The sequence below is a fragment of the Camelus ferus genome, chromosome 6, assembly GCF_009834535.1.
Source record: "Camelus ferus isolate YT-003-E chromosome 6, BCGSAC_Cfer_1.0, whole genome shotgun sequence".
Taxonomy (NCBI): domain Eukaryota; kingdom Metazoa; phylum Chordata; class Mammalia; order Artiodactyla; family Camelidae; genus Camelus; species Camelus ferus.
The window spans coordinates 22,699,184-22,726,028 of NC_045701.1; the positions used below are offsets into that span (position 1 = coordinate 22,699,184).

Sequence of the window (26,845 nt, forward strand, 5' to 3'; positions counted from 1 at the left end):
TGGACAAATGTATGATATCACACCAAGGAATAAGGGTGGTCACAGGAGAACTAAAAACAGAAGCTGTTGATGAGTTGCCTCTGGAGAGTGGAGCTAGGGAAAGAGAAACTTTCATTTTCTATTTGCCCTTCTGAGCTGTTCTTTTTAATTTTTTTTTTAAAGTACAGTATTATTCTGTTGTGTAACTTCTAAAAAGTTTCAAAATTTTTGTTACAAAAGACTAAACAAGCAAACAAACATCCTTCCTTGAGAATGCAAGTATGTCTAGAAGTATTAGGTCTTGACACCTGGGTAAACGGTTAGGCCTGCAGGGTTGTTCTGTGTCAGGAAGGACGTGAGTCAGGGGAGGGTCATGTGATGATAAATATGGCTTCCTAAGCAGTTGCCTCTGGGGAAGGGACTCGGGAGACAAGCTTAATAAATTTGCCTTTGCAGACACACAGGGCTGGGCCAACAGGGGAGTGCCGCTTCCATCACGTTCCTTTTTTTTTTCTGTAGGAAAGGTAATTAGGTTTCATTTTGTCTTATTATTATTTTTAATGGAGGTACTGGGGATTGAACCCACACCTCGTGCTTGCGCACTTTACCGCCGAGATATGCCCTCCTCTACAAATCACGTTGCTAAAGGCAGCTAACATTCATACACAAAAGGGTACTGACCCCACAGGGGTCAGAGATAACCACCTAATTATCCCTGGTGAGACTCTGCCCTCAGCAGTGCCATACTCTGAGCAGGAGCCTTTGCCAGGCGGGGACCCTCCTCCTACAGAATCCGTGTGAATGCAACTTCTGGGGGCCCAGGTGGATCTAGTCCCAGGGAAGTGGGATGCTGAGGGCTCTCAGGTGAGTATGACTCAGGTCCTGCTCCAGAGCTGGCCCTAGAGCACAGATCAGAGCCTCACACCCCTCAGGACCTGAGGGCCTCTTCCTCCTCCCAGGCATGGTACCCTCTTGACCTTTGCTCGTTTGCAGTTTGTATCACTTCGGGCCCCAGCAGCTGCAGAAAGGAAGGCTAGGGCACTGCTCGGGAGTGCCACTCACTGGCGGCAAGAAGCCAGGAGACTGGCATTTCCAGCACCAGACAAAGAAAGGCCTGTTGATCTTTGACCCCCACCTTCCAGGAGCCTTGGCCCTCCCTCCATCCCTCCCACCTTTCTTCCCTGCTGGCCTTTCCCTCTGTTCTCGGTCTCCTCATTCCCTGGCACCCTTGCTCTGACTGCCAGTTTTTCCCAGCTCCTTGCCCAGACCAATCCTTCCATGCTGTCTTCAAGCCCTGCTTCCTGCACGTCTCCCAACCCGGACAAGGAGAATCCAAGTAAAAATGTCCAGTGGGCTTCCGGGAGGAGAAGGATATCATCCTCAGACTCAGAGTCAAAGTCCCACTCCGACCCCGCCAAAGCCTCCAGGTCCCGGAGATCCAGCCGGCTGACGGTGAAGTATGACCGGGGGCAGCTCCAGCGCTGGCTGGAGATGGAGCAGTGGGTAGACGCCCAGGTTCAGGAGCTCTTCCAGGTGGGTAGCCCAGGGAGGGTGGAGGAACATGGTGGGCCTGGGACCCAGCCAGGGAGCCAGGGGAGAGACTGCTCTGAGACCTCAGGAGGAGCTGAAGGGCAGATGTGAGATGCTCCCATGGAGAGAAAGCTTCTCCCCATAGGTGAAGCGTGGGTTTGCAGTCCTGAAATCTGCCTCCCTCTGGTCTCGGCTCTGTGTCTCACTCTTTTCATAATCTGGGGGCAGATCTCTTAACATCCCTCAAACTTAGTTTCATAATCTAAAAAAATGGGTCTATGGGTGCCTGTCACATCTCCTTTGTAGGACTTTTTGAGGCTCAGAGGAGACAGCAGAAGAGCTATTTTTCTCTGTCTTTATTTTCTTCACCCCCAACACACATACCTGTCTAGAGCGACATCATTCATTCCTGTAGCTATCAGCCGTGTGTAGCTATTCAACTTTACATTAACAAAAATTTAATACAATTAAATTTTTAGTTCCTCAGTCACACTAGCCACATTTTCAAGTGCCAGTAGCCCCATGTGGCTCATGGCTACTAAGCTCTCAGCACAGACGTAGAACATCTCACCATCTCAGAATGGATAATGCTGGACTAGAACTCAGAGGAACCAACAGTGAGCGCTAACGCCGGCACCTGCCCGAGCCTGGGCCCTGGCTCTGGCTGACTCCCCTCAACCCTATCTTGGGAAAGTGGCACTTTTTTTTTTTAATGTAGACACCTGCAAATCAGGATCCCAGTGTAGTAACAATTGTTGCTCCAACAAGAGTAACATTTTTTGAGCACTTAACTGTGCTAGGCAGAGTGCCCAGCACCTGACTTGCATCTTTTTACTCAGCCCTCCCCCCAAGTCCGTTAGGTAGGTTTGTTTCACTGTTTCACCGTAGAGGAAATGGAGGCTTAGAAATGTTGAGCAGTTAGCCCAAGGTCATAGCACCAGGAAGCTGCGGGACCAGGAGCTGCACCCAGGGCTCTGCCTATAGCGTCTGAGCGCTTTTGGGGACTGCTGGTGGTTCTCCACACCTAAAGTGCTTCAGAAAAAAGCCGATGCTTGAGCTGCACTGCAACTGCATTTCAAACTACTATGGTGGGGCCCAGGCACTGGTCTTTTTTATCAGCTCCACAGGTGATTCTAGTCTGTGGCTGGCTGGAACCACTGCACCAGAGTCCTCCTTGTCCACATACCATGGTCCTTGTTTCTCTCCTTCCTTACTAAGGTCCTGTCTTTTCTTTTTTGGGCAGCAAGGGCTTGTAATTTTCCCAGGTAAGGGCTGTGTCAGTGGTCCTGCAGTTGTGGATGGGGAAGAGTAATGCATGTGGCCCAGGCCATCTTGTGAGGCTCACTGGGTCATGTGTTGGTTTGGTCCAGATATTGATTGTGTCCCCAGCAGCATCCTGGGCCACTTGTGGAGGGGAGGGAGATGCCCTAAAGCTGGGAGGGGAAAACCTTCTTGGCCTCTGTCTGCTCTGACCTTGCAGGACACTATCACTGTCCTTTACTCCTGCCAGCACCCTCCCTCTCTGTGTCGGTTTCAATTTCAGATTGTTGTACATTTGCGTAACAAGTCTCATATTTCAGACATCTCAGGGCAAATCCTTCCAGGCATCAGAGACGGACACTAGTCAATGAACCTTGTTTTGCAAGATCAAGGCTGGGGGAAAAGCTGTAGAGTAATAAGCTCATAACATTGGAAAATAGGACATGTGGGAGGACTGCTCCCAGGCAGTGACCGGAATAAAATACCTGGCCTGCAGTTGCCATGGCAGTCGTCCAAAGGTGCCAGGTGGCAGTTCCTCTCCCAGTCCCTGCTTTTTTCAGCAGGAAGCAGCCAAGAGGCTGGGGAAGCCCCAGGGGCTGGTCATCTTGGGCAGAGATTGAGGCAACCCAGTCTCCAGGCATACCCAGCCTCAGTTCTACTTTCATAGAGCCCCTCTCCAGCCAGTGGGGCTCCTCCTCACATGCCCACTTTGGATAACACCACCGGGAATAGATCCAGGAGTGGATTGCATCATGTTTTGTTTAGTTTAGTGGGATCCAACCTTCTTTTGTTGGAGGGCCCTGCTTCTTCTCAGTGGGTTTGCAGCCTGCTTTAGGATCTTTAGAGGAACCAAGTCTAGGTTCAACAAAACAGACTTTGGGCCCTGGAGCTCCTGTTGTCCAGAAATGAAGTGTGGATTTAGCTTCTACGCAGGGATTTAAACCCTCACGAGTTTCTCCTATTTTAAGGAGACTCTTATTTAACAATATGCTCCCCTTTGATTACCATCCCCTATTTCGTGTCTCCTTTACAAGGCTCCTTAAAGGATTTGTCCCCACTAACAGCCTTTACTTACTTTTCCCCTTTCTATCACCTTTCAAACCACTGTAATCTGACTTCTGTACCCACCACTCTACTGAGACCTCTTGGCAAAGTCACCAGTGGGGCTAAAGCTAGTATATACATCAGCGGGGGACACTCTTGACCACCCCAGAGTTTTGAAACACTCCTTTCCTTTAGCTTCCATTACATCTTCCCCTAGTCACACTGACATTTTGATGCAGCCCTTTTGATGCGATGATATTTTGAGAAACAATCTATTAAACTTACAACTTTACACTTATATTGTCAATAAAATGTGAAACAAACACTTGTTAGCTCATCTCTGAGCTTTACTCCATGACTGGTCTCCATGGCAGACAGATCAGGAGTAAGGGGACAGAGTGGAGGTGAGAAAGGGGTCAAATCAGGCAGCATCCGGCAGGAAACCAGCACATGTGATACAGAGTCATGAGGAGATCACACTTGTTCACCTCAGTAAGAGTTGTTTGATATATCTGCTCATTTTTTGAGAATTCAAAAATACTTGAGGAAAACAATATTTGCATTATGATATGAGCCCATATTCTCAACACCAGACTGCAGTGGCAATCTGACTCTCAGTGAAATACATCCCCTATATTCAATATACATATAGTTAATGTCATAACTGATATAAAATAGTTTGGGGAGAAGGATGAATCCTTTTTAAGAGGCAGCGTTCTAATCATTAGAATGTATTTTTATCATTCAGCCCTACCTTCTACCTTCTGGGATTCCAATAACATATATGTTAGACCACTTGATATGGTCCCCCAGGTCAGCGAGGCTCTGTTCTGTTCTCTCTCTCTTTTTTTTTTTTTTTACCAGGTTTTTTTTCTCTCTGTGCTTCATTTTGGCTAGTTTCTTTTGCTATTTCTTCAAGTTTAATTAATCTGTTTTTCTGTAGTGACAGATATACTGTTAATTCCATCCAGTACATTTTTTTCTTTAAAATATTGTATTTTTCATCTCTAGATGCTTCATTTAGCTCTTTCTCATGTCTTCCATTTCTCTCATTCTTATGTTTGTGTTTACCTCATTTGCTAATTCCATTATCTCTGTCATACCTGGTCTGCTTCTGTTAACTGATTTTTCTCCTGCTTGTCAGTCACATTTCCTGCTTCTTGGCATGCTAGTGGTTTTTGATAGGATGCTGGACATTGTGAATTTTATGTTGTTGGGTAACTGGATTTTTTTCCTCCTTTAGAATGTTGGGCTTTTTTCCAGAAGGCAGGTTAGTTTGTTGTGGTTCAGTTTGATCCTTCCAAGGCTTGTTTTTAAGTTCTTTTGGGGTGAATCTAGAGTAGCCTTTAATCTAGGGAATAACTTAGTCCCCTCCTAGTAAAGCATGGTCCTTTTGAGATCTCTACAGAATTTCCTGCATGATCAGTGATGACTGTCCACTCTGGCTGAGTGGAACTTGATTTGTCTCCCAGTCCTCCCAGTCCTTTCTGACCCTGGGGGTTCCCAAGACCCTTTTAGGGGGTCCATGATTATTTGCATAAATAAAACAAGATGTCATTTGCCTTTTTCACTATGTTGACATTTGCACTGATGATGCAAAAGCAATGGTGGACCTTAGCATGAATCACAGCACCAACCTGTACTGGTAGTCATGTTCTGCCCCAGCATGCCACTTTCACTTCAGAAAGTCCCTGTTCCCTGATAATTCACGATTTTGAGCAGCTTTTCACATACCTGTTGGCCATCTGTGTGTCTTCTTTGGAAAAAATGTCTATTCAGATCCTCTGCCTATTTTAAAAATATATTTTATTTTACTTACGTTTGTTTTTGTTTTGGGGGGAGAGGTAATTAGGTTTATTTATTTACTTATTTTAATGGAGGTACTGGGGAACCCAGGACCTTGTGCATGCTACACACACACTCTACCATTGAGCTATACTCTCCAACCCCTCTGCCCATTTTTAAAGTCAGATTTTTTTTGCTATTGAATCATATGAGTTCTTTATATATTGTGGATATTAACCACTTATCATATTTATGACTTGCAAATATTTTATCCTATTCAGTAGGTTATCTTTTCATTCTGTTGATGGTTTCCTTTGCTGTGCACATCTTTTTTTCTTAATAAGACTTTATTTTTTAGAGCAGTTTTAGGTTCACAGCAAAATTAAGCAGAAAGTACAGAGTTCCCATGTTCTCCCTGTCCCCACACGTGCATAGCCTCTCCCACTATCAACACCCTCCACTAGAGCAGTACATTTGTTACAATTGATGAATTTATATTGACACATCATATTCACCCAAAGTTAATACTGCTTATTAGGATTCACTCTTGGTGTTATAGGTTCTATGGGTTTTGACAAATGTATAATGACATGTATCCACCCTAAAAGTATCATATAGAGTAGTTTCACTGCCCTACAAGTCCTCTGTGTTCCACCTATTCATTGCTCCCTCCACCCTAAACCCTGGCAAGCACTGATCTTTTTATTGTTTCCACAGTTTTGCTTTTTCCAGAATGTCATATACTTGGAATTATACAGTATGTAGGCTTTTCAGATTGGTTTCTTTCACTTAGTAATATGCATTTAAGCTTCCTCTATGTCTTTTTATGACTTGATAGCTCTTTTCATTTTATCTCTGAGTAATATTCCATTGTCTGGATGTACCACTCTTTCTTTATTCATTTACCTACTGAAGGGCATCTTGGTTGCACCCAAAAAAGCTTTGGCAATTATGAATAAAACTGCTATAAACATTCATATGCAGGTTTTTGTGTAGACATATTTTCAGCTCATTTGGGTAAATACCAAGGAACACAAGTGCTGGATTGTATACTGAGAGTATATTTGGTTTTGTAAGAAACTACCATCTTCCAAACTGGCTATACTAATTTTGCATTCCCACCAGCAATGAGTGAGAGTTCGTATTGCTCCACACCTTCATCAGCATTTGGTGGTGTTAATATTTTAGGGTTGGGTGTTTTTTTTTTTTTTTGTCATTTTAATAGGTGTGTAATGGTATCTCATTGCTGTTTCAGTTTGCAATTCCTTAATGACGTTTAATGTTGAGTATCTTCTCATACACTGTTTGCTATCTGCATACCTTCTTTGGTGAGGCAGATATTCAGATTTTTGCCCATTTTAAATTGAGTTGTTCATTTTTTTTCTTTTATTTTTTTACTTTTTTTATTGAGTTATAGTCATTTTACAATATTGTGTCAAATTCCAGTGTAGAGAACAATTTTTCAGTTATACGTGAACAGACATATATTCATTGTCACATTTTTTTTTGCTGTGAGCTACCACAAGATCTTGTATATATTTCCCTTTGCTATACAGTATAATCTTGTTTATCTATTCTGCATATGCCTGTCAGTATCTACAAATTTTGAAATCCCAGTCTGTCCCTTCCCACCACCTGCCTTGGCAACCACAAGTTTGTATTCTATGTCTATGAGTTTGTTCCTGTTTTGTATTTATGTTCTTTTTTTTTCTTTAAGATTCCACATATGAGAGATCTTATATGGTATTTTTCTTTCTCTTTCTGGCTTACTTCACTTAGAATGACAATCTCCAGGTCCATCCATGTTGCTGCAAATGGTATTATGTTGTCATTTTTATGGCTGAATAGTATTCCATTGTATAAATATACCACCTCTTCTTTATCCAGTCATCTGTTGATGGACATTTAGGCTGTTTCCATGTCTTGGCTATTGGAAATAGTGCTGCTATGAACATTGGGGTGTAGGTGTCTTTTTGAAGTAGGGTTCCTTCTGGATATATGCCCACAAGCGGGATGACTGGGTCATATGGTAAGTCTATTCCTAGTCTTTTAAGGAATCTCCATACTGTTTTCCACAGTGGCTGCACCGAACTGCATTCCTACCAGCAGTGTAGGAGGGTTCCCCTTTCTCCACAGCCTCTCTAGCATTTGTCATTTGTGGACTTTTGAATGATGGCCATTCTGACTGGTGTGAGGTGATACCTCATTGTAGTTTTGATTTGCATTTCTCTGGTAATTAGTGATATTGAGCATTTTTTCATATGCCTATTGATCATTTGTATTTCTTCCTTAAAGAATTGCTTGTTTAGGTCTTCTGCCCATTTTTGGATTGGGTTGTTTGTTTTTTTCTTATTATGTCATATGAGCTGCTTATATATATCAAGCCTTTGTTGGTTTCATTGTTTGCAAAAATTTTCTCCCATTCTGTAGGTTGTCGTTTTGTTTTACTTATGGTTTCCTTTGCTGTGCAGAAGCTTGTAAGTTTGATTAGGTCCCATTTGTTTATTCTTGCTTTTATTTCTATTACTTGGGTAGACTGCCCTAGGAGAAGATTGCTGAGATGTATGTGAGATAATGTTTTGCCTATGTTTTCTCTAGGAGGTTTATTTTATCTTGTCTTATGTTTACGTCTTTGATCCATTTTGAGTTTATTTTTGTGTATGGTGTAAGGGAGTGTTCTAGCTTCATTGCTTTACATGCTGCTGTCCAGTTTTCCTAACACCATTTGCTGAAGAGATTGTCTTTATTCCATTGTGTATTCTTGCCTCCTTTGTTGAAGATTTGTTGATCAGAAGTTTGTGGGTTCATTTCTGGGCTCTCTATTCTGTTCCATTGGTCTATATGTCTGTTTTTGTACCAATACCATGCTTTCTTGATGATTGTAGCTCTGTAGTATTGTCTGAAGCCTGGGAGAGTTATTCCTCCAGTGAGTTGTTCATTTCTTATTGTTGGCTACAAGGGTTCTTTGTTTTATTTATTTATTTGTTTGTTTGTTTGTTTATTATATTTTAGCTAACAGTTCTTTATCAGCTATATCTTTTACAAATATTTTCTCCCAGTCTCTGACTGGCTTCTCATTCTCTTTGGCTTCTTTCATTTTTAATTTTGTAAACTCTGTGTTGCTTAAATCTTTTCAATGACTATATTAACTTTTAAAGGCAGATTTATTGAGATATGATTCACATACCATATAATTACCACTTAAAGTGTAAAATTCAATGGTTTTAAGTATTTTCACAGGGTTGTACAACCATCAGCACAGTCTAATTTTAGAACATTTTATCACCCATAATAGAAACCCTGTATCCATAAGCAGTCGTACCCCATTCTGTACCACCACCACTCCCAGCCTTAGGCAACCACTGATCTACTGTGTGTCTCTATAGATGTACCAATGCTGGACATTTCATACAAATTGAATCATATCATATGTGGCCTTCTGTAACTGGCTTCTTTCACTAATATGTTTCAAAGGGTCATCCATGTTGTAGCAAGTATCAGTACTTTGTTCCTTTTTTGTTTGTTTGTTTGTTTTTTGGTGGAAGGAGGTAATTAGGTTTATTTATTTTTGGAGGAAGTACGGGGGATTGAACCCAGGACCTGATGCATGCTAACCATGCGCTCTACCACTTGAGCTATACCCTCCCCCCAAGTACTTTGTTCCTTTTTATTGCTGAAAATTATTGTATGGCTACATCGTATTTTCTTTATCTATTCATAAGTTGATGGACATTTGAATATGAATAATGCTGCTATGAACATTCATATGAAAAATTTTATGTGAACATATGTTTTCAGTTCTCTTGGGAATAGACCTAGGAGTGAAATTATTGGGTAAGATGATAACTCTATGTTTAACTTTTTTTTTTCAATGGAGGTACTGAGGATTGAACCCAGGACCTCGTGCATGGTAAGCATGCACTCTACCACTGAGCTACACCCACCTCCCCATAACTCTGTTTAACATTTTAAGGAACCTTAAATTGTCTTCAAAGCAGCTCCACCATTTTACATCCCTACTAACAATGTGTATAACTCTTACAATTAGACCCTCTTTTTAAAGAACCCTAGCACTGTTTCAGGTAGGACACAGTAGGTATTCAGTCACTGTTGAATGGAAGGATGAATGAATGGTTTGAGTAAGGTGAGGAGAGAAACTGAACATGGGAAATAAAGTGGAAGATGGGTCAACCCCTGCCAGTAACTTTCACTCAGGTACCAGTTGGCCAGCCTCCTCTGAGTCCCATGTGATTCCCAAACAGGATCACCCAACTCCTTCTGAGACTTCTGAGCCTGAGATTGACCTGGAGGCTCTCATGGAACTATCCACAGAGGAGCAGAAGACTCAGCTGGAGGTAGAATGGGGGGACCAGGCCCCAGGCCCAGGAGGTGGGGGATGGAAGGTGGGCTTGGACCAAAGGGAACCCAAGAACCCAGTCTCTGCCTCCCCATCCACAGTGGGGGAGAACCAATTCAGAGGGGAGTATTCCTGGGAGACTGAGTGGGGGCTTGGGAGAATTGCTGTTGCTCAGGGACCCACTGTCTGCTCTCTTCCACCAGGCAATTCTCCAAAACTGCCCCCGCCCCACAGAGGTAAGGGATGCTCTGCTGGTCTTGGAGTAAGAGAAGGCCCAGTGGGGCAGCAGTTAATGAAGAGGAAAGTTTGGCCCTGGGTCCTTCTCCCCTTCCCTGACTCTGAGGAGATGAGGTCAGGTGGAGGTTAAGGAGGGCAGTGTGGTGGGTGGGTGTGACCTCATGCCTTGATCTCACCCCTATTTCTTTCTCAGCCTTTTATCTCTGAGCTGCTCAGTCAACTCAAGAAACTTCGGAGACTCAGTCGGCCTCAGAAATAAGCCACCTTCATCAGCCTCAGTACTGCCAGGTCGGCCCTGAACCTCTGGATCCTGGGCTGAGAGGAAAACAGCTCCTTGGGACACTGACAAGGAATATGGAGAATGAAGAGGGACATTTGGACACCCCTGTGTATGTGCAGTCACAGCTAGTTCCTGTCAGCTGGGCTTTCTGGAAGCCAGTCATGGCTGTTGCCCAGTGCTTTCCTTGGCAGCCAAGTAGATAAAATCTTCAGGAGCCCCAGCTGAATGGAGTGTGGAGCATATCTGTGCTGAGGGATGGGGGAGGAAGAGGGTGAAGTGTTATACCAGAAGGCCAGCATCCTGAGTCATTAGGCTCTATCCATACACCTTATCCATCCATCCACACATCCATCTGCCCATCCACATAGACCTTGAGAATTCAAAGATAAATGTCATAGTTCTGCTTCAGAGTAGTCAGAAGCAAGGCCCAGAGGCCAAGCAGAGGGCATCTGGGCTAAAACACATGGCATTCTGGCTTTACCAACAATAGGAGCCCAAGTAGCAAAGACTAGTTCTGAATCCTATAGGGGAGGGAACTGACTGGGTCTGGGGGCTTCAGGGAAAGCTAAACTCCTCTCCCCTACTAATTGATTCAGGCTGAGGACCCTCTCCAAGCCAGAGACAGAAAGAGAAGAAGCAGGGACTGAGTGGAGGAGTGTAAACAGTATAGGCTGAAATGCCAGGAGTCAGGTCAGGAGGGAGCTAGTGGAAACAGATACTGGGTCTGAATGGCAGGCAGGTTGGGACAGGAGCCCTGGGAGATGGTGTCCTTTGGGAGTAAGGCAGAAAGCAGGCTATGCATTTAACTGTTTGTGCATGCAGTATCTGAGTGCTAGAGAGGCTGAGAAATCCAAGATGGTGGGCCTGGGGGCTAAGCTGGGTTGCCCAGAGCAGGATGCACAGTTCAGTTCAGTTGAACAAATATTCATACCTGCTACATATGAGGCCACCAGGATGGGTGGGACTGTTCCTGCCTGGAGAAGCTTGCAGGATGGCTCAGCCTTTTCCCTCACTCCACAAGACTGGACTTACAGCCTACTCTGCTTCTGCCACCTCTCTAAGGGGCCCGTCTCAGGGCCCATCATGTTCTAGAGATAAAAGATGCTGGGTCCAAGGAATGAACATACTTTATTAGATCCTCTACGTACCAGTGGAGGGCCCTGGGCCCTTGAACAAGTTTCAAGGCTCCTCCTTAGATTCAGTCTGGTCTTTCCCCATCATGCCTTTCACTCCCAGTCAATGCTGGAAGGCTCCCAACTTCTGCTTTCCCTCTGGCTCCTCCAATCATCACCTTGAGTGGAGAGTCCTTCCTCCTTCCAGGGACACAGATGCTCAGGAAAGGGTGCACCCATAAGCAGTCGAGCCTGACAGGCTCTCCCATCAGATGCCCTGGTGGTGCCCAGCCTGTAGAATGGCCTTCCTGGGAGGACTAGGGCTCCCTCAGTGCTCTTGGCCTTTATGCAGGGGGTGGTAGGCAGATGTCTGGTGCTCTTTAAGTTCAAAGGCATCATGACCTTCCCTGTGGAGCAGAGTTACAGGTCAGGGATCATAGGCAGTCCTGGAACTCTCCCAGCCCCAAGGAACATTCCATCTGCACCCACCGGAAGCAGCGGGACACAGTAGAGGTCTCCATCGCAGCCCATGCAGCGCAGGGTGGCATCCTCATTGCAGATGCAGCACCAGGGGAGCTCCTCTTCCTCAGCCTCAGGCCTGGGGGCTGTGGCCTGGGCCTCTGGGGACTGGAGAGGAATGGGGGATGTAAGGTACCTGATGGGGTCTGGAAGGGTGGCTACAGGAACAGTCTGGCAGGTGGGGAGGGAAGCTGTGGTGATGGCCTAGGGGGTCTGTGTCTAGGACTTTTCTCACCTTAGGTTCTGCCCTGCAGGACTGGGCCCTGGGTTGAAGAGTTGGCTCCACAGGGATGTTAAAACCACTTGCCTCATCCAGGGCAGCTTCTTCAGTGAGCTGCGGACAGAGTGAAGAGTACAGCTACCTGCTCCAGGCATCCCTCCAAAACACAGTATATCTGTGCTCTGTGGCCTTAGTGCTGAACCCATCTTCCTTTATCTATTGTCTGTGGCTGCTGATACCCCATCTCAATGGGCCAGGGGCAGGTCTGGGTCATTGGGGTCCCAGCTAGATCAGGAGCTGCAGAGTGACTGGCCATCCAGCCCCAGAGCGGAGGCAGAGTCAATGGGGCAAGTGGGCAGTGGGACAGTGTGGCAGGGACAGGACAAGGGGTGGCCAGGTGGGTAAGGCAGAGCCGACCTGCCATAGGACTCTCTGGATAGCTGTCTCCTCATCCTCTTCATCATCACTGTCTGGGAGGCGATAGTCCTCGAGGGTCACTTGAGGGAGAGACAAGAGCAGGGAGGGAGAAGTGAGGTTGAGAGTTCACCTGAGTGGCTGTACTCCTGCCCCCGATCTGGTTTGGTTTTCAGTGGCACTTATTCCAGAGGTGAGCAGTCTCTGCAGCCACTCTGATCAGACCCTGCCCCACCCTGCAGGGGAGGGAAGCATGAACAAAAGGCTCTGCATCTGAAGGGACCGACAGTCCCCTGCCCGCTGATGGCTGCCACTTATTCCTCATCCACTGCTTTGCCCAGCACCTTCCTTGTGGCTCTGGGCACAGCTCAACATACCCTTAGGCACAGGGACCCAGCCCCTGATCCAGCCTGGCAGGGAGTACTCCCACTGTGCAGAGCACGGCTTGTGGGTGGGAGTTGGGGGCCCACCCAGTGGACATGAGTGAGTGGCAGCTCCCCAGCCTCTACCTCTGTCCGGGTCCTGTCCCCGCAGCACAGCCAGACGCTTGGCGAGGGCCAGGATCCGCTCCTGCCTCGTGTTCTCCTCCCGAAGCTCCACCGCTGCCTCAGCCAGCAGCCTGCTCTTCTCCTCCTCCAGGGACCAGGTGGTCTGCCCCTCGGGACTGGAGCTCTGAGCCCCTGGGCCCCCCTGGTTGAGGTCATTCTGGATAGAGGGGCCTGGAAAGAGCGATGCAGTCAGGGAGGCAGACATTTCAAAATCTCTCATCAGAAACCACTGAGCCCATTTCTCAACTTTTAAGAAATACCATAGGTTATCAGCTTTTTGTTCAGCACTAGGTCCTGTGGTTTATATTACAAATGAGCATTTTCTTCTATTTTTCCAAATGTAAAAAACTAGTTATCTTAGACATTTTTTTTTTCAATTACATCCATCCCCACCCATCTGGTATTTTAATATGCTGCCGTTAGGGTGAGTACCCCATGGTACGAGAATCACCACCCGAAAGGATCAGGATATGGGGAGGCTGAGGTCTAGCCAGTGTCTCTGCCTTACAGGCTGGAATCAGCATTTCCAGGGAGTAGCACAGAGAGGACATGAGGGAAGCTGAGGTCTTGTATGTTACTAGGCGGGAAGAATTTTACCACAGTGGGTGTGGCTCTGACATGGTTCCCTTTAGCTCAGAGTTTCAGAGCAAGAGGTTTGAAATCAGACAGTCTGGGATCAAGTACCAGCTTTGCCACTTAATAGCTGTATGACTTTAGTCAAGTTCCTTAAGCTCACCAGGCCTCAGTTTCCTCATTTGTAAAAGATGGATAGTAATAGTATATACCTTGTAGGATTACTGAGGATATTCAATGAGATTGTATCTCTAAAGCAGCATTTCTTAATCTTGATCCTATTGACATTTTGGACAGGATACAGGCATACCCTGTTTTATTGAGCTGCACTTTATTGCACTTCACAGATACTGATTTTTTTTTAAATTGAAGGTTTGTGGCAACCCTGTGTTGTCAGATGACTGTTAGCATTTTTTAGCAATAAAACATTTTTAAACTATGTACATTGTTTTTTAAACATAATGCTATTGCACAAAATAGACTACAGTACAGTGTACATAATTTTTATATGTACCAGAAAACCAAAACATTTGTGTGACTCACTTTATTGCAGTGGTCTTGAACCAACCCTGCAATATCTCTGAGGTGTGCCTATAATTTTTTGTGGAGGAGGCTGTCGTGTGCATTGTATGATGTTTAGCAGCATCCCTAGCCTCTGTTCACTAGATGCCAGTGATACCCTCTGGGTTATGACACCCTAAAAGTCTCCAGACATTGCCAAATGGGCCCTGGAAGGAAAATCATCCATGGTTGAGAACTACTGCTTTGAAGCTTTTGAACAGCACTGTCCGGGAGAATGTTTCACAGTGATGGGAACGTTCTGTATCATGGTCTACATTTGTGCTGTCCAGGAGAGTAGCCATGAGCCACTTGTGGCTTTTGAGCACTTGAAATGTGGCTGGTACCACTGAGGAACTAAATTTTAAATTTTATTTAATTTTAATTAAATTTAAGTAGCCTCTTCCTTCTCCTCCCCATCGATGCAGAGAACCTTCACTGAGCACTTACTATGAGCCAGGCAGGGTCCTAAGCATTTACCGGATTATCTAATTTACTCCTCATGACTCCCCCATGAGGTGGGTTTTACCACACGTACCTCCATTTTACAGATGAGGAAAGTGAGACTTAGATCAAGTAACTTGTGGAGGGTCACATGGCTACTAAGTGATAGAACAGAGAATCACTGTCTGGGTCTAAAGCCCACACACTTATCCACTAGGCTTACACTGGCTCCCAATGGAGTAAACAATAAACAGTAGCCTTTATAATGTTGATTATTCCCTGATTTATATTCACATCCCAAAGGGTGGGCAGCAGAGCCTTTCCCACCTGGGAAAAGGGGGGGTCAGGTCTCTGGGGGAGCCAGGCGAAGAAGATACCTGGGCCTCCTCGTTCCCAGCTCTCATCAATAGCCACCTCCGCTGTTAGCTGTGTCAGCAGATCCTGTGTCTGCTGGGCCTGGGTCCTGGTGTCTGGTGGCTGATGTGCCTGTTCAGAGGAGGAAACTTCAGTGGGGAGCAGGGGAACAGGAGCAGGGAAGCCACACCATAATGCCCAGAGCAGTTTAGGTCAGGGGTGGATGCTGAGGCATTCCCAAAACTCAGGGAAACAGGCCTAATTCAGAGCCCACGTAATCAAGTAGGTCTGGCAGTCCCCAAAAGAACCAAGGGGCCACTCTACTGCCCCACCCAGTCCTGCTGCTTGTCCCTGGTTCCTTGGCCTGGCAGCAGGTGGGAGGAGCAGGAAGTACTCCTGTGAAGTACACAGGCATACATGTATCTGGAGTTCTGCTGGGTCCTCGTCCCAAGACCTCCATCCCTCCAAAGTCACAGCACTCACCAGCTGGGGGGTCTGAGAAGGTGGAATTCTGCCCTGCAGTGCAGCAAGCCGTGCCTCCATCTCCTGGGTGGAAGGGATGGAACCCTGGGGTTCATCCCTCAGTGCAGCTAGCCTGGCTTCTATCTCCGTCTGCGAGGGCACTGACTCTACAATTGGCATAGGGAAGCCTTGTAAAGTCCAGAGGACTCCTAGTCCCAGGAGCCTGGGGTGGTGTCTTTTCCACCCTGTCTGCCCCACTCACTGGGTTTGTTCTCCTGGCGGAGCCGTGCTAGGCGCTCAGCGATGACTTGGTCTTGTTGGGTCAGTCCATGGCTCTGGGGAGCGCTGGGCTTCTGCTTGGCTTCTAAGGCTGCCACACGCCTGGCAGGATATGAGATAGAGGCTCTTGAAGAATGCAGAAGGGAGGGGTGAAGTCACCCACTCACTGTTTCCCATTGGATTCATTTTAGTCAGCTAGGAAGGCCTCCAACGGACAATCTTCTGTAGCCCTCTCTCATATCACCCTGCAGCTGAGAAGGCAAGGTCTACCAAGAACCTTTTCTGGGGAGAGGGCTGATGAGCTGTTTTCTGAGCTCAAGAGGGCAGCCAGGTGCCAAGAGGTAGATATTCTCCTGATCCTCTGCTCATTTGGTCAGGAGGCTAGGAAGATAGTTCTACCCTATGGCTCCCCTGTCCTTTCCCCATCCCCATTTGTCTGTCCCATCAGCACTTACTTCTTATAGTTCTGAGGTGGTGACCACTTGGAGGCATTGGCAGGAGAAGATCCTCTATAGAGAAGAAATCCGGTATCAGAAGTTACCTTCCATCTGCCTATCAGTGCCCTGCACCCCAAAACACTCCCTGGGCTGACCTCTAGACAAAGACCCAAGGCTGCAAGGCCTGGCCAGCTGCCTGCTGCCATGCTTGGCTGAACCCTCACCTGTGTCAGCTTCTCACCTGGTCAGGATCTCGTAGCACTGCTTGCAGACTTTCTGTTGGGTGTTTCCAGCCCGGGGCACTGCTGCACTGAAGCTAAGGCAGCCAGAACAGAAGGCCCGGCCACAGTTCTTACAGCCATACTACAAGAAACATGAAGCAGGGAGTCCACCTCTCACCCACCCCTGCAGGCTCCTCCCTCAGACTCTCTGAGCACACACAGAGAGAACACTGAGGTTGTGAACAGCTGCTGGGATGAGGATGAGGAGGGGGGTCCCCTAAGTCCTGGGGAGAGACGAGGCAGAAGGCAAAGCTATCAGTTCGCTTACACTGGGGTGTAGAAGACAAACAGGCAAAGCCCCAAGCTTCAGGTCTCTGACTCTTCAACAAAGAAGAATCAGAGAGAGTGCAAAGCCCCTGCCTTCTCTGCTCTAGCAGAGATGGAGGAAGGCTTGGCTCATGATGGGATGGTAACAATAGCCTCCATTTATTAAGCACTTACTGTGTGTCAGGCACTAAACTCAGTCCTTAACTTTCATAACCTGATTTAATCCTCACAGTTTATATACACTATCTTACTTAATCTTGGTGACCACCATTATTATTCCTATTTTAGATGGGATCAAGAGAGGTTATATGACTTGCCCAAACCAAGGTCACCCCAAGAATAAGACAGCAAAACTGCAATTTGAATCCTGACCACTTTGATTCCAAAACCCAGGTTTCTGAGTACTACTCGGATCTGCTTCCCTATTTGCTATTCATTCATCCTGTCTGGCCTATCTCCTGGTCACAACTAAGGCAGAGGAAGCCTGCAGGTTACCAGGGGAACTTGACATGTCTGTGCTGAGGGCAAGTGAGACTTTGCTATGATGCCCTGAGGGCAATCGAGGAAGGGGAGGCTGCTTGACAGTGAAGGTTTCAGAGCAGAGTTAACGGGTATGGTGTGATGGAGAGTGGTCACAGAGTATTAACTAAGACCGGGCTGCGGAGAAGCAGGGTGGAGGGAAGCAAACAGCAGAATCCTACACTTGATGGACAGAAAAGCCTAACATTTCAAAATGACAGGAGCCGGATTTACGATTTACAGGGAACTCTCACCACCAGCACCTCACTGGACCCTCACACCAACTCCAAAAGCGAGAGAGTGTTAGCCTCATTTTACAGAAATGGAAACTGAGGCCCAGTGACTTCATCAAAACCACACAGCTGGAGAGGGACTGTAAAACCAAGTCTACGGACTGCAAGTCCTATGAATTTCCCTCTACTCCGCATCCTCCCTGGCCCTCTAGCCGCCCGGGGAGAGAAGACTCGCCTCCTTCTTGAAGAGAGTGAACTTGACAGCGCAGCCGTAGCACCTACTGTCCATCCTAGTTCCCGGCGCGGCGCAGCACGGTAGACAGAATTGAGATCTTGCGGGTCAGGTCCAGGGACCCTTGGACTTTCACGCAGCCCCGCCCCTGCCCCGCCCCCTACGCCCACCCGTGCGCGGGAGCCAAGGCTTCCTACAGGGAATCACGACAGTCCACCCCAGTCAGAGAGCAGCCGCGGCGGGCGCGGGGGCTGCTGGGAGTCGTAGTTCACTCACGACTGCCGCTTCCCTCAGAGGCAGTCAAGCCTGGCCCAGATCACGACACTTCCCAGGGGGCTAAGCACCGTTTAGCTGGCTTGGGGCTGACAGTCCCCACACGCTTAGACTCTTGGGAGTCGTAGTACTAATCCAGTCAGAGTTGGAACCATGGCGGTGACCAAGGAAATCTTACAGATGGACCTGTACGCACTGCTAGGTATTGAGGAGAACGCGGCTGACAAAGAGGTGAGAACGAGGGTCAGGAAGGCCGGAGCGACCTGGCGGCCCATTCCCGTCTTGGCGCCTCGCCGGAAGCTGGTATCACCCGCTTTCCAGGTTCCGTCGGGCCGTGGGCCGGGAACGCGGGGCGCCCCGACAGCCTCAGAAGGTGGCTCTCAGACCTTTCCTGAATGGTCTGAGAGCCACACGAGGGAAGAGGGGAGCACAGGAGGGAGGCTCCTCGCGCGAGGGCACGGTATTGTGCTCTCCCCGTCGCCTTGTCTAGGAGACGCCGCGGGGGAAGCCTGGGAGGCAACCCTAGCCTCCTTCTTGCGCCTGCGCAGTGTCAGCCTGATTCTGGTTATCTGTGCTTGGAGGTGATTCACTCATTCTCTCCCTCAGACCAATTTAACTCTGCGTAGAACCTAGGGCGGAGGAAAGACTAGGTCTCAAGGCTCCTCCATTCCCTTCTCATCCTCTCCTTGGCAGTGTGGCGTATGACTCTGCCGTCTTTGTTTCCTTTTACACTCCAATCCATTGACTCTTCAAGTGGCAGATGCTCAGGTGCTGTCCTCTCAACATGTGCGAGTGGGCCAAAAGCAGGAGGATCAGAAGGGTAAAGGCTTGTAGTTCCACAGGAAGGTGTTGATAAATGTGCCAGGAAGTGGGACACTGACCAAGCTGTAATTAATATTTCTGTTATTTTCCTCTGGATTATGATGGTAGTTATAGCAATGTAGGAAGGGGAGACAGATATTCATCAGATGGAAATTAATGCCTACAAATGCCCCTGTACTTCAGGCTCCTCTGCTCGTGGGCCTAGTGAGCTTGTGAGAAAAGGAAGCTCTGGGGCAGAAAAGCAGGGGGACCCAAAGATCCCTTGAGGAGGGATGCTGTCAGCCTGCACAGAACTGTTCCCTGCAGCTCTAGCTGAAATCAGAATGGGGATGTATACACAGCATCAAAAGCATCTGCTACACCTGTCTTAGAAGTCTTAAAATTTCAGTATTAATAAGACCTAAGACCTATATTATGCTTACTGTGTGCTGGGCACTATTCTAAGTGTTCTGCATTTGTAAATTGTTAAATTAGTACTTCATTAATAGTGAGAAATTACTTTGGACATTTCACACCAGATCCAGCCAGACTTTGAAGCTGAGAACTGAGGAAGGCAATTGCAAGCCTTGATGTATATATTAATCAGAGAAGTGACATAATCAGGCTTTAAAGAAAATGTTCAATATCACTGTGCAGAAAGAATATGAGTAGGGTGGCTAGAGGAGCTGCTACTAGGGGATCAGATAGGGCTGTTGTTTAGGCAAGAGACCAAGGTCTAAGCAGAGCAGTAAGGTTGGGATCCAGTTTTCACTCAGATGACATAAGGGATCTGTGAGAAAGCTGTTTATAAAGGATAACAGGTGCTGCTCCTTCTTTTTAGTAGAGGATACACAACTATAATACAAGGGAGAATGTTGTAAGTTCCTTAAGAGGGATTCAAACGAAGTTCTGTGGATGTTCTGAGTAGGCTGAGATTGCATCTAGTTTCAGAAAAGAGGTGGGGGAAATAGAGAAGGCATTTGAAGCCTTGAAGAATGGGTAGAGTTTGGTGTGTGGAGATGGAGGAAGGGTATTCTGAGAAAGAGGAGAGTGTGCATAGTCCAATTTGTCTGGAGCACAGGCTAGGAAGAAAGGATAAAAGAAGACAAATCCTGAAAAGTAGGTTAGGGCCTTTGGGTACACTGGTTAGCTTTATGGTAATGGGTACTTTTTGGTAGGGAGCAAGGGAGACCTTGGGTCTGGGGTCCTCTCTCCTTGGTGCAGTGCCTGTCACAGTTTCTAGGGGAACCTGGAGAACAAACAGTATATTTAAAGTATACACAAGGGCCTCCTAAACTGTGGTTATCTGGTCATATAGAATAGGAGTTCTTAATTTGGGGTCCAAAGAAGGGTGCCAAGAACTGAATAAACCTCTGAAATTGTACGTAACATTTTTTATGTATTTATTTTGGAGGAGAGGAAATAATTCTTATCCACAAAAAGTTAAAGGAGCCCTGATTTAGGCCAACCTTCTGGGTTACTGATGGGGAAACTGATGCTCAGAGAGGGTGATTAGTGACAAAATTGGGACTAGAACCCAGATACCCTGATGCCCAGTTCAGGTTGGTACTCTTTTCACATCGTCACTCTGGCTGTCCAGCAACATACAGCTCAGTGGTAGTGGTGAACACCAACACCAAATTTAACTTTCTTTCAGACCACTTCTCTGAATCTCAAATCAGTAGATCCATCCACTTGTTTGATCTCTCCATTTGGACACTTCACAGGCATCTAAATCTTACTACATCCACCTCCTAAATCTTACCCCTTCATCTCAGTAGGGGTAGGAACTCGAGCTAGGAACCTGGAGTCTCGAGCTAGGAACCTGGAGTCTTTCTTAATACCCCCCATCCTCTCACTCTTGCTACCTAGCCCATCACTGGGTCCTGATGAGTCAGTCTGCCAAATAATCCTCAGACTTGTTCACTTAGCTCCGTCTCCACCGCCACCACTCCTACCCATGCCTCCATCAACTTCCATCTGAACGATTAGAATCTCCTGCCAACTTGTTCGCCTGTTTTCAGTCTTTTCTTTTACACTCTGTCGTACTCCTCCAATCATTTCTTCTCACAGAGAATGGAATAATCTTGGTGCTCCTTTAACACTCTATTGCCCTTTCAACAAAATGCTTAATAGAATTTCTTACCTCTTCGTACATGCTTTCCCCTCTGCCAAGAATGCTTTTCCTCCCCTTCTGTTAACCTGGGTTATTTTTCCTTTTCCTTCAGAACTCAGCTTAAATGGCACTTCCTCGAAGAGGCCTTGCCTACTATTCTTTCATAGCAGCAAGTTCTCCTTTCCAGAACTTATTTCAGTTTGCAAGTATGTATTTGTTTGTGTGATTATTCGTCTCATACCTTACTCCCCTCTGTACTCTTAGCTCTGAGGAGCAGGTCTGGTCCATTCACTTCTGTAGCAGCCTCTTCCCTGCTGACTGGCATGAGTAAGCTCTCAATAAATTCCTCAAAAAATTAAACATAGAATTATCAGATGATCTAGCAATTTTACTTCTGGATATACACTCAAAAGAAGTAGAAGTAGGGACTTAAACAGATAATTGCACACCCATGTTCATAGTGGCATTATTTACAATAGCCAAAAACTGGGAGCAACCCAAATGGCCATTGACAGATGAATGGATAAACAAAATGTGGTATATACATACAATGGAATGTTATTCAGCCTTAAAAGGAAAGAGTTTCTGACGCATGCTACAATATGGATGAAACTTGAAGACATGTTGTTGAGCGAAATAAGCTTGTCACAAAAGGACAAATATTGTACGATTACCTCTTGTACAAAGTTTCCTAGGTGTAGTCGGATTCATAGAGACAAAGTAGAATGGTGGTTTTCAGGGGCAAGAGGGTGGAATGAGGAGTTAGTGTTTAACTGGTAGAGTTTCAGTGTTACAGGATGAAACAAACAAGTTCTGGAAACTGATACCGGTAATGACTACACAATAATGCAAATGTACTTAATGTCACAGAACTGTACACTTAAATGGTTAAAATGGTAACTTATGTTAATGTATATTTTATGTTATATATATTTTATAATAAAAACAAATAAACAACCAAAACAAAACAAAATAAAAACAAAGATGAACATGTATCATGGGAATTTAGAAAGTCAGCAAGTCCCAAAGGTAGACATTTTTGTTCCCAATCTAGCCCTAGAGGAGACAGGTGGGGCAAAGTATCTATTTTTTTTTTTTTGTAGGCAAGCTTGAGTTGAGGACCTGGCTTTGGTGTGGAAGTGCTCCTGGAGAGATGGTGATCCCCCACCACGTCCCCAACCCTGGCAATTCAGTCTCCTGCTAAGATCTGAGGCAGTAAGGCCTAGGTTCTCATGTGCTGATGTGCACGTGCCTGTGCGTATGCACGCTCTCACGGGACAGGGCAGGGTCCCAGAGCCTGCCAAGATGAAGAGTGGATCCTGGATTAATGCCACTTGCAAATCCTGAAGAGATTCTGAATTAACCTCAGGAATTACTTGGGTGACTGCAAGGGCCTTCTTTTCCTAGTTCTGTTCTTGGGTTCATACAGCAGCAAGAATGAGCCTTTAGACTGTAAATCAGGTTGTGTTATCTCTGCTCCCAGCTCCCCAGAGGCTTCTTACTAGTCCTAGAATGAAGCCTGAAGGCCCCCCCTGGCCCTTGGGGCCCTCATTGCCTCTCCTGCTTGTTCCCTACCATTCTTTCGTTGCTCACTGTGCTCCAGCCACATCAGTACTCCTGTGGTTTTTTTATTTTTTAAATTGTGGTAAAATATACATACCATAAAATTTTCCATCTTAACCTTTTTTGACTGTACAATTCAGTAGCATTAAGTACATTCACATTGCTATGCAACCATCACCACTATCCATCTCCAGAACTTTTCCATTATCCCAAACTGAAATTCCATTCCATTAAACATTAACTCTCCATGTTTTTCTCCCCTCAGCCTCTGGTAATGACCGTTCTACTTTTTTACCTCTGTGAACTTGACTGTTTTATGTACCTCATATAAATGAATGTACAAATATCATATAATGTTTGTCCTTTAGTGTCTGGCTTATTTAACTTAAGGTCATGTTTCCAAGATTCATCCATTTTGTTGACTGTGTGAGAATCTTCTTCCTTTTTAAGGCTGAAAAACATCACATGTGTATTATATACCACATTTTGTATATCTATTCATCTTTTCATGGACATTGGCGTTGTTTCCACCTTTTGGCTGTTGTGAATAATGCTACTACAAACATGAGTGTACAGGTATCTATTGGAGTCCTGCTTTCAGTTCTTTGGGTATATATCCGGAAGTGTAATTGCTGGATCATATGATGATAATTCTGTGTTTAAAGTTTTGAGGAACTGCCATACCACCTTCCACAGCAGCTGCGCCTTTACACATTTCTACAAGCAATGCACAAGGGTTCCAGTTTCACCACATTCTTCCCACCACTTGTTACTTTCTGTGTTTTGGATAATAACCATCCTATTGGGTATGAAAGAGGCCTCCAATGATATATTTTCAAACTCACCTAATATATTCCTGCTTCAAGGCCTTTGCACTTGCTAATCCTCTGCTTAGGACATCTCTCTCCTGGCCATTGTATATCTCACTCCCACACCTCATTCAGACTTCCAGTCAAATATCACCCCCTACCCTTATAGACGCTTTCCCTGACCACCTATTTAAATTAGCTGCCCCCACACCCTTACTCTGCTGCATATTTAGAGGTTGTACATCTCACCACTGCGCATGGTGTTACATACCCATTTTCTTACCACTGGTCTCCCCCATTAGAATGTAAAAAATCCAGGATAGAAGAGACTTCCTCTGTTTTGATTACTGTTATGTCTCCAGCACCTAAACAAGGCCTAGTCCTTGATAGGTGTGTTCAGTCAATCCTGTTGAATGACTGAATATGTATTATTACTTTCTTAGGCAGTAATACTTCATGACAAAGTTGAATTACTAGACCAAAAGTAAATATATTTAAAAGTTTTTTTCAAAACTGTCTTTCGGAAAGGTGGTATCATCTTATACTCCCACTGGGCAGGCAAGAGATTGCCCACCTCTTAGCTGGCAGCTCCCATCCTGGCTTCCCAAAAGCAGCGTGCTGTGTGTCTGGTACCTTGTACACACACACAGAATAGGCACACGTACACTTCATTAAATCAAAATTTACGGTGTTCTTCCTGCCTCTTTTTGGTTCTCTTTCCCTTTCTCCATGTGTGTTTTAGAGAAGGGTAGAAACATTTCCCACAAACACCATTTGATTCCACAAACTTTTATTAAGTACCTACTGTATCCCTGTTTCAGAGCCTGGCACTAGGGATACAAATGTGAAGAGAGCAGTCGCCTGTCTCATCTATTTCCAGCTTCTCTGTCTCTTGCTCTTGCAGCCCATCATTTTGAAATATGGAGGCCAAAGCTGATAATTCTAGAAGGTGATATTATCTAATCAGATGATGCTTCCTAGAGAGTGTAACTTGTGTAGACAATGACAGCTTTTATAACTAATCTTAATGAATACGACCAAGAATCATTGTTTAGTGCATCTACCATGTGTTGAGAATGGATGGAAATCAGTACAGGGCAGTGAGCCACGTTGGGAATTGTAAATGTGCCTTTATAATTGTCTTTGTACTAATCTCCAGTGACAGTTAAGAAAGTGGACTTTGGAGTCAGACTGCCTGGCTATTGGCTGCATGACTTACATAGTTTGTGACCTTGAGCAAATATTTAAGCTTTATGTGCCTTGGCTTCCCATCTGCGAAATGGGAATGATGGCAGTCCATCCTTGCCAAGTTGTTGTGAGGCTTGATCAGGTAAAGTACTTAGCAAGGCGCTTGGCACACCCTCACTACAAGTTCACTCTTGCTTTTATCATTGTTGCTCCACCTTCCTTAGACTGTAAGTGCTGATGTCAAATACATGTCTCCCACAGCTCAAGTCCAAGGTTGCCCTCTCCTTCTCACCCCTGCTCACTCATTCCAGTCCTCATAGACCAGAGCTTTCGCCTCACCCCACACCAGTGATTCTCAACCCAGGCAGTGGTCAAGATAGGAAGTGGGGCATCAGGTAGAATGAAATTGAGGATCAGCAGAGTTTGCTGTTCAATTCAAATCTCCAAATGGAGTGTATCACCACAGACAAGGTACTGTGTGGGCATGGTGGACTTCAGAGCTGAAGACGTCAGCTCTGCTTTGTGACAGCTCGCACAGTGTGGTAAACAGTGAATCTGAGGTCGAGTGAAAGAGGCTGAGTAAAAGTATACAAGGAAAATGCTGTAGAAATAAAGAAGACATGATTCATATGATTGGCAGGATCACAGAAGTCTTCCCTGAGGAGATATTGTCGTGCAAGACCTTGGGGGGAGAAAAGGATATATCGCAGCGGGGTTAAAAGGGATCATCATGGTCATTTACTCTCTTCATTTTATAGACAGGAAGGTGGAGGTCCAGAGAGGTTGTGGAACTTGCTGAGATCACCCAGTGAGTGAGCGTTGGGCCAGACTGGAGCCCTAGTTTAATATTTCTTCAACTGCTCTGCAGCTGACATGTGAATTTCTCTACTATCTATAGCAGCCTCGCCTTTCATTTGAAGCCCTTTGAAGTTATGGGTACATAACTCACTGTATGTTGGCAGGTGAAGCCAGGTGCTTCAAAGTGCATTTTGATCAACTCTTTGAAGACTCAAATTTTAAAGTTTACCAGGAGCACTACCATGTAAACTTAATATTGACCTTTTCAGGTTACATTTTATTATCGCTTTAAGGAAAAGGCTATTTTTACCTATCTGCTAGCTAATCCCTTTATGTAAATCACATGTTTCTGTTATACCCTAGAATGTGACACACCAACATTGTTTCTTACAGATTTAAAAAGAGTTAAGTTTTTGAGGACAGAGAAGGGCTTGAAGAAATGGCATGAACATGTAGAAGCAAAAATGCCTGGTATGACAAGGAACGGGGCATTGCCTAGGGTTTTTTGAGGATATGGCAGGAGATGAATCTGAAAAATGTAGTGTCTCTGGGCCTCTAGGTCCAAGGGTGGTTGGACTTCATTCCATTAGCATCTGGGGGCCATTTCTGCATTTGAGGTGTGCCTTACTCAGTCTCGTGTCTCCAGCAGGAGCCTTTCCCAAAGCCTCTTACCTCTAGACCAGGCTCTGAGACCTTCAGGTTGGGCACTGAGCCTGGTTTCACTTGACAACAGTCATTCATTCATTGGTTCATTTGTTCGCTCACCAGGGTCCTGACCAGCACTGAGTGGGACCAGGAGCCAGGCCTCCAAGTCCTCTCAGTATCTCTCCTATGGTTAACTCATTCCTGGGTTTGACTGGCTGTCTGGAGCAATGGATTTTTGAAGTTACTTGGCTGCCTGTTAAGTCAAAAAGAATGATTCATTTGTGTTTGTAAGCTGTGAGCTATTCATTAGCATTCAAGATAATACCTCACATTTATATGACACCAAAGTGCTTTCACATAAATTATCTCATTTGATGTGATCTTCAAAACAAGCCTATGAGGTACACAAGGACTATTAGCTCCAATTTATAGATGAGAAGACAGAGACTGACAGAGTTTAATTGATTTGCTCAGCATAAGGTGGCTAGTAAATGCAGAATGCCTGCCCAAACCTGCATTTTCTACTCCTCTTTCAGAGCTGTTTCCATGACCCACACCTTAGGAGCAATTAGGGCAACAAGAGACAGGTCTGAGGGCCCTAGAGAGCCTCGCGGTCCCATGTGTGACATAGATAGAGATTTGATTCTGTGAGTGAAGCTGCACGACCTGGGTGAACCCGAAGGGCAGTAAGCCGACCTGGATGGCTGGAGGAAGTGTGTTAGAATTTG

At 45.8% G+C, this 26,845-nt stretch overlaps 3 protein-coding genes and 1 non-coding gene across 4 annotated transcripts in view; 2 read left to right on the forward strand and 2 right to left on the reverse strand.

Annotated features, from left to right (window-relative positions):
• Positions 1-358: 358 nt before the first annotated feature.
• Positions 359-10,692, forward strand: PPP1R14D (protein phosphatase 1 regulatory inhibitor subunit 14D). The gene is made up of 4 exons (XM_006176625.2): positions 359-1,512; positions 9,861-9,953; positions 10,159-10,191; positions 10,386-10,692. Exons 1-4 carry the CDS (start codon positions 1,258-1,260, stop codon positions 10,449-10,451), a joined length of 447 nt encoding a protein of 148 aa, XP_006176687.1. The 5' UTR covers positions 359-1,257; the 3' UTR covers positions 10,452-10,692.
• TRNAG-ACC lies at positions 9,471-9,542 on the reverse strand. The gene has a single exon. It is a non-coding gene; the product is annotated as a tRNA-Gly (tRNA).
• An 889-nt stretch (positions 10,693-11,581) lies between the features above and the next one.
• ZFYVE19 (zinc finger FYVE-type containing 19) lies at positions 11,582-18,226 on the reverse strand. Its single transcript, XM_014552278.2, is given in 12 exon segments — positions 11,582-11,991; positions 12,074-12,087; positions 12,089-12,211; positions 12,339-12,437; positions 12,741-12,820; positions 13,247-13,456; positions 15,238-15,346; positions 15,698-15,843; positions 15,939-16,057; positions 16,411-16,464; positions 16,634-16,755; positions 17,928-18,226. Coding segments are annotated over 12 exon segments (1,209 nt in total). The 5' UTR covers positions 17,982-18,226; the 3' UTR covers positions 11,582-11,912.
• Positions 18,227-18,251: 25 nt separating this feature from the next.
• Positions 18,252-26,845, forward strand: part of DNAJC17 (DnaJ heat shock protein family (Hsp40) member C17) — a 32,602-nt gene continuing 24,008 nt past the window's right edge. The window contains exon 1 of the mRNA XM_006176619.3: positions 18,252-18,428. Within this exon, the coding sequence (XP_006176681.2) occupies positions 18,351-18,428 (78 nt within the window). The 5' untranslated portion in view covers positions 18,252-18,350. The remainder of the gene's footprint in view (positions 18,429-26,845) is intronic.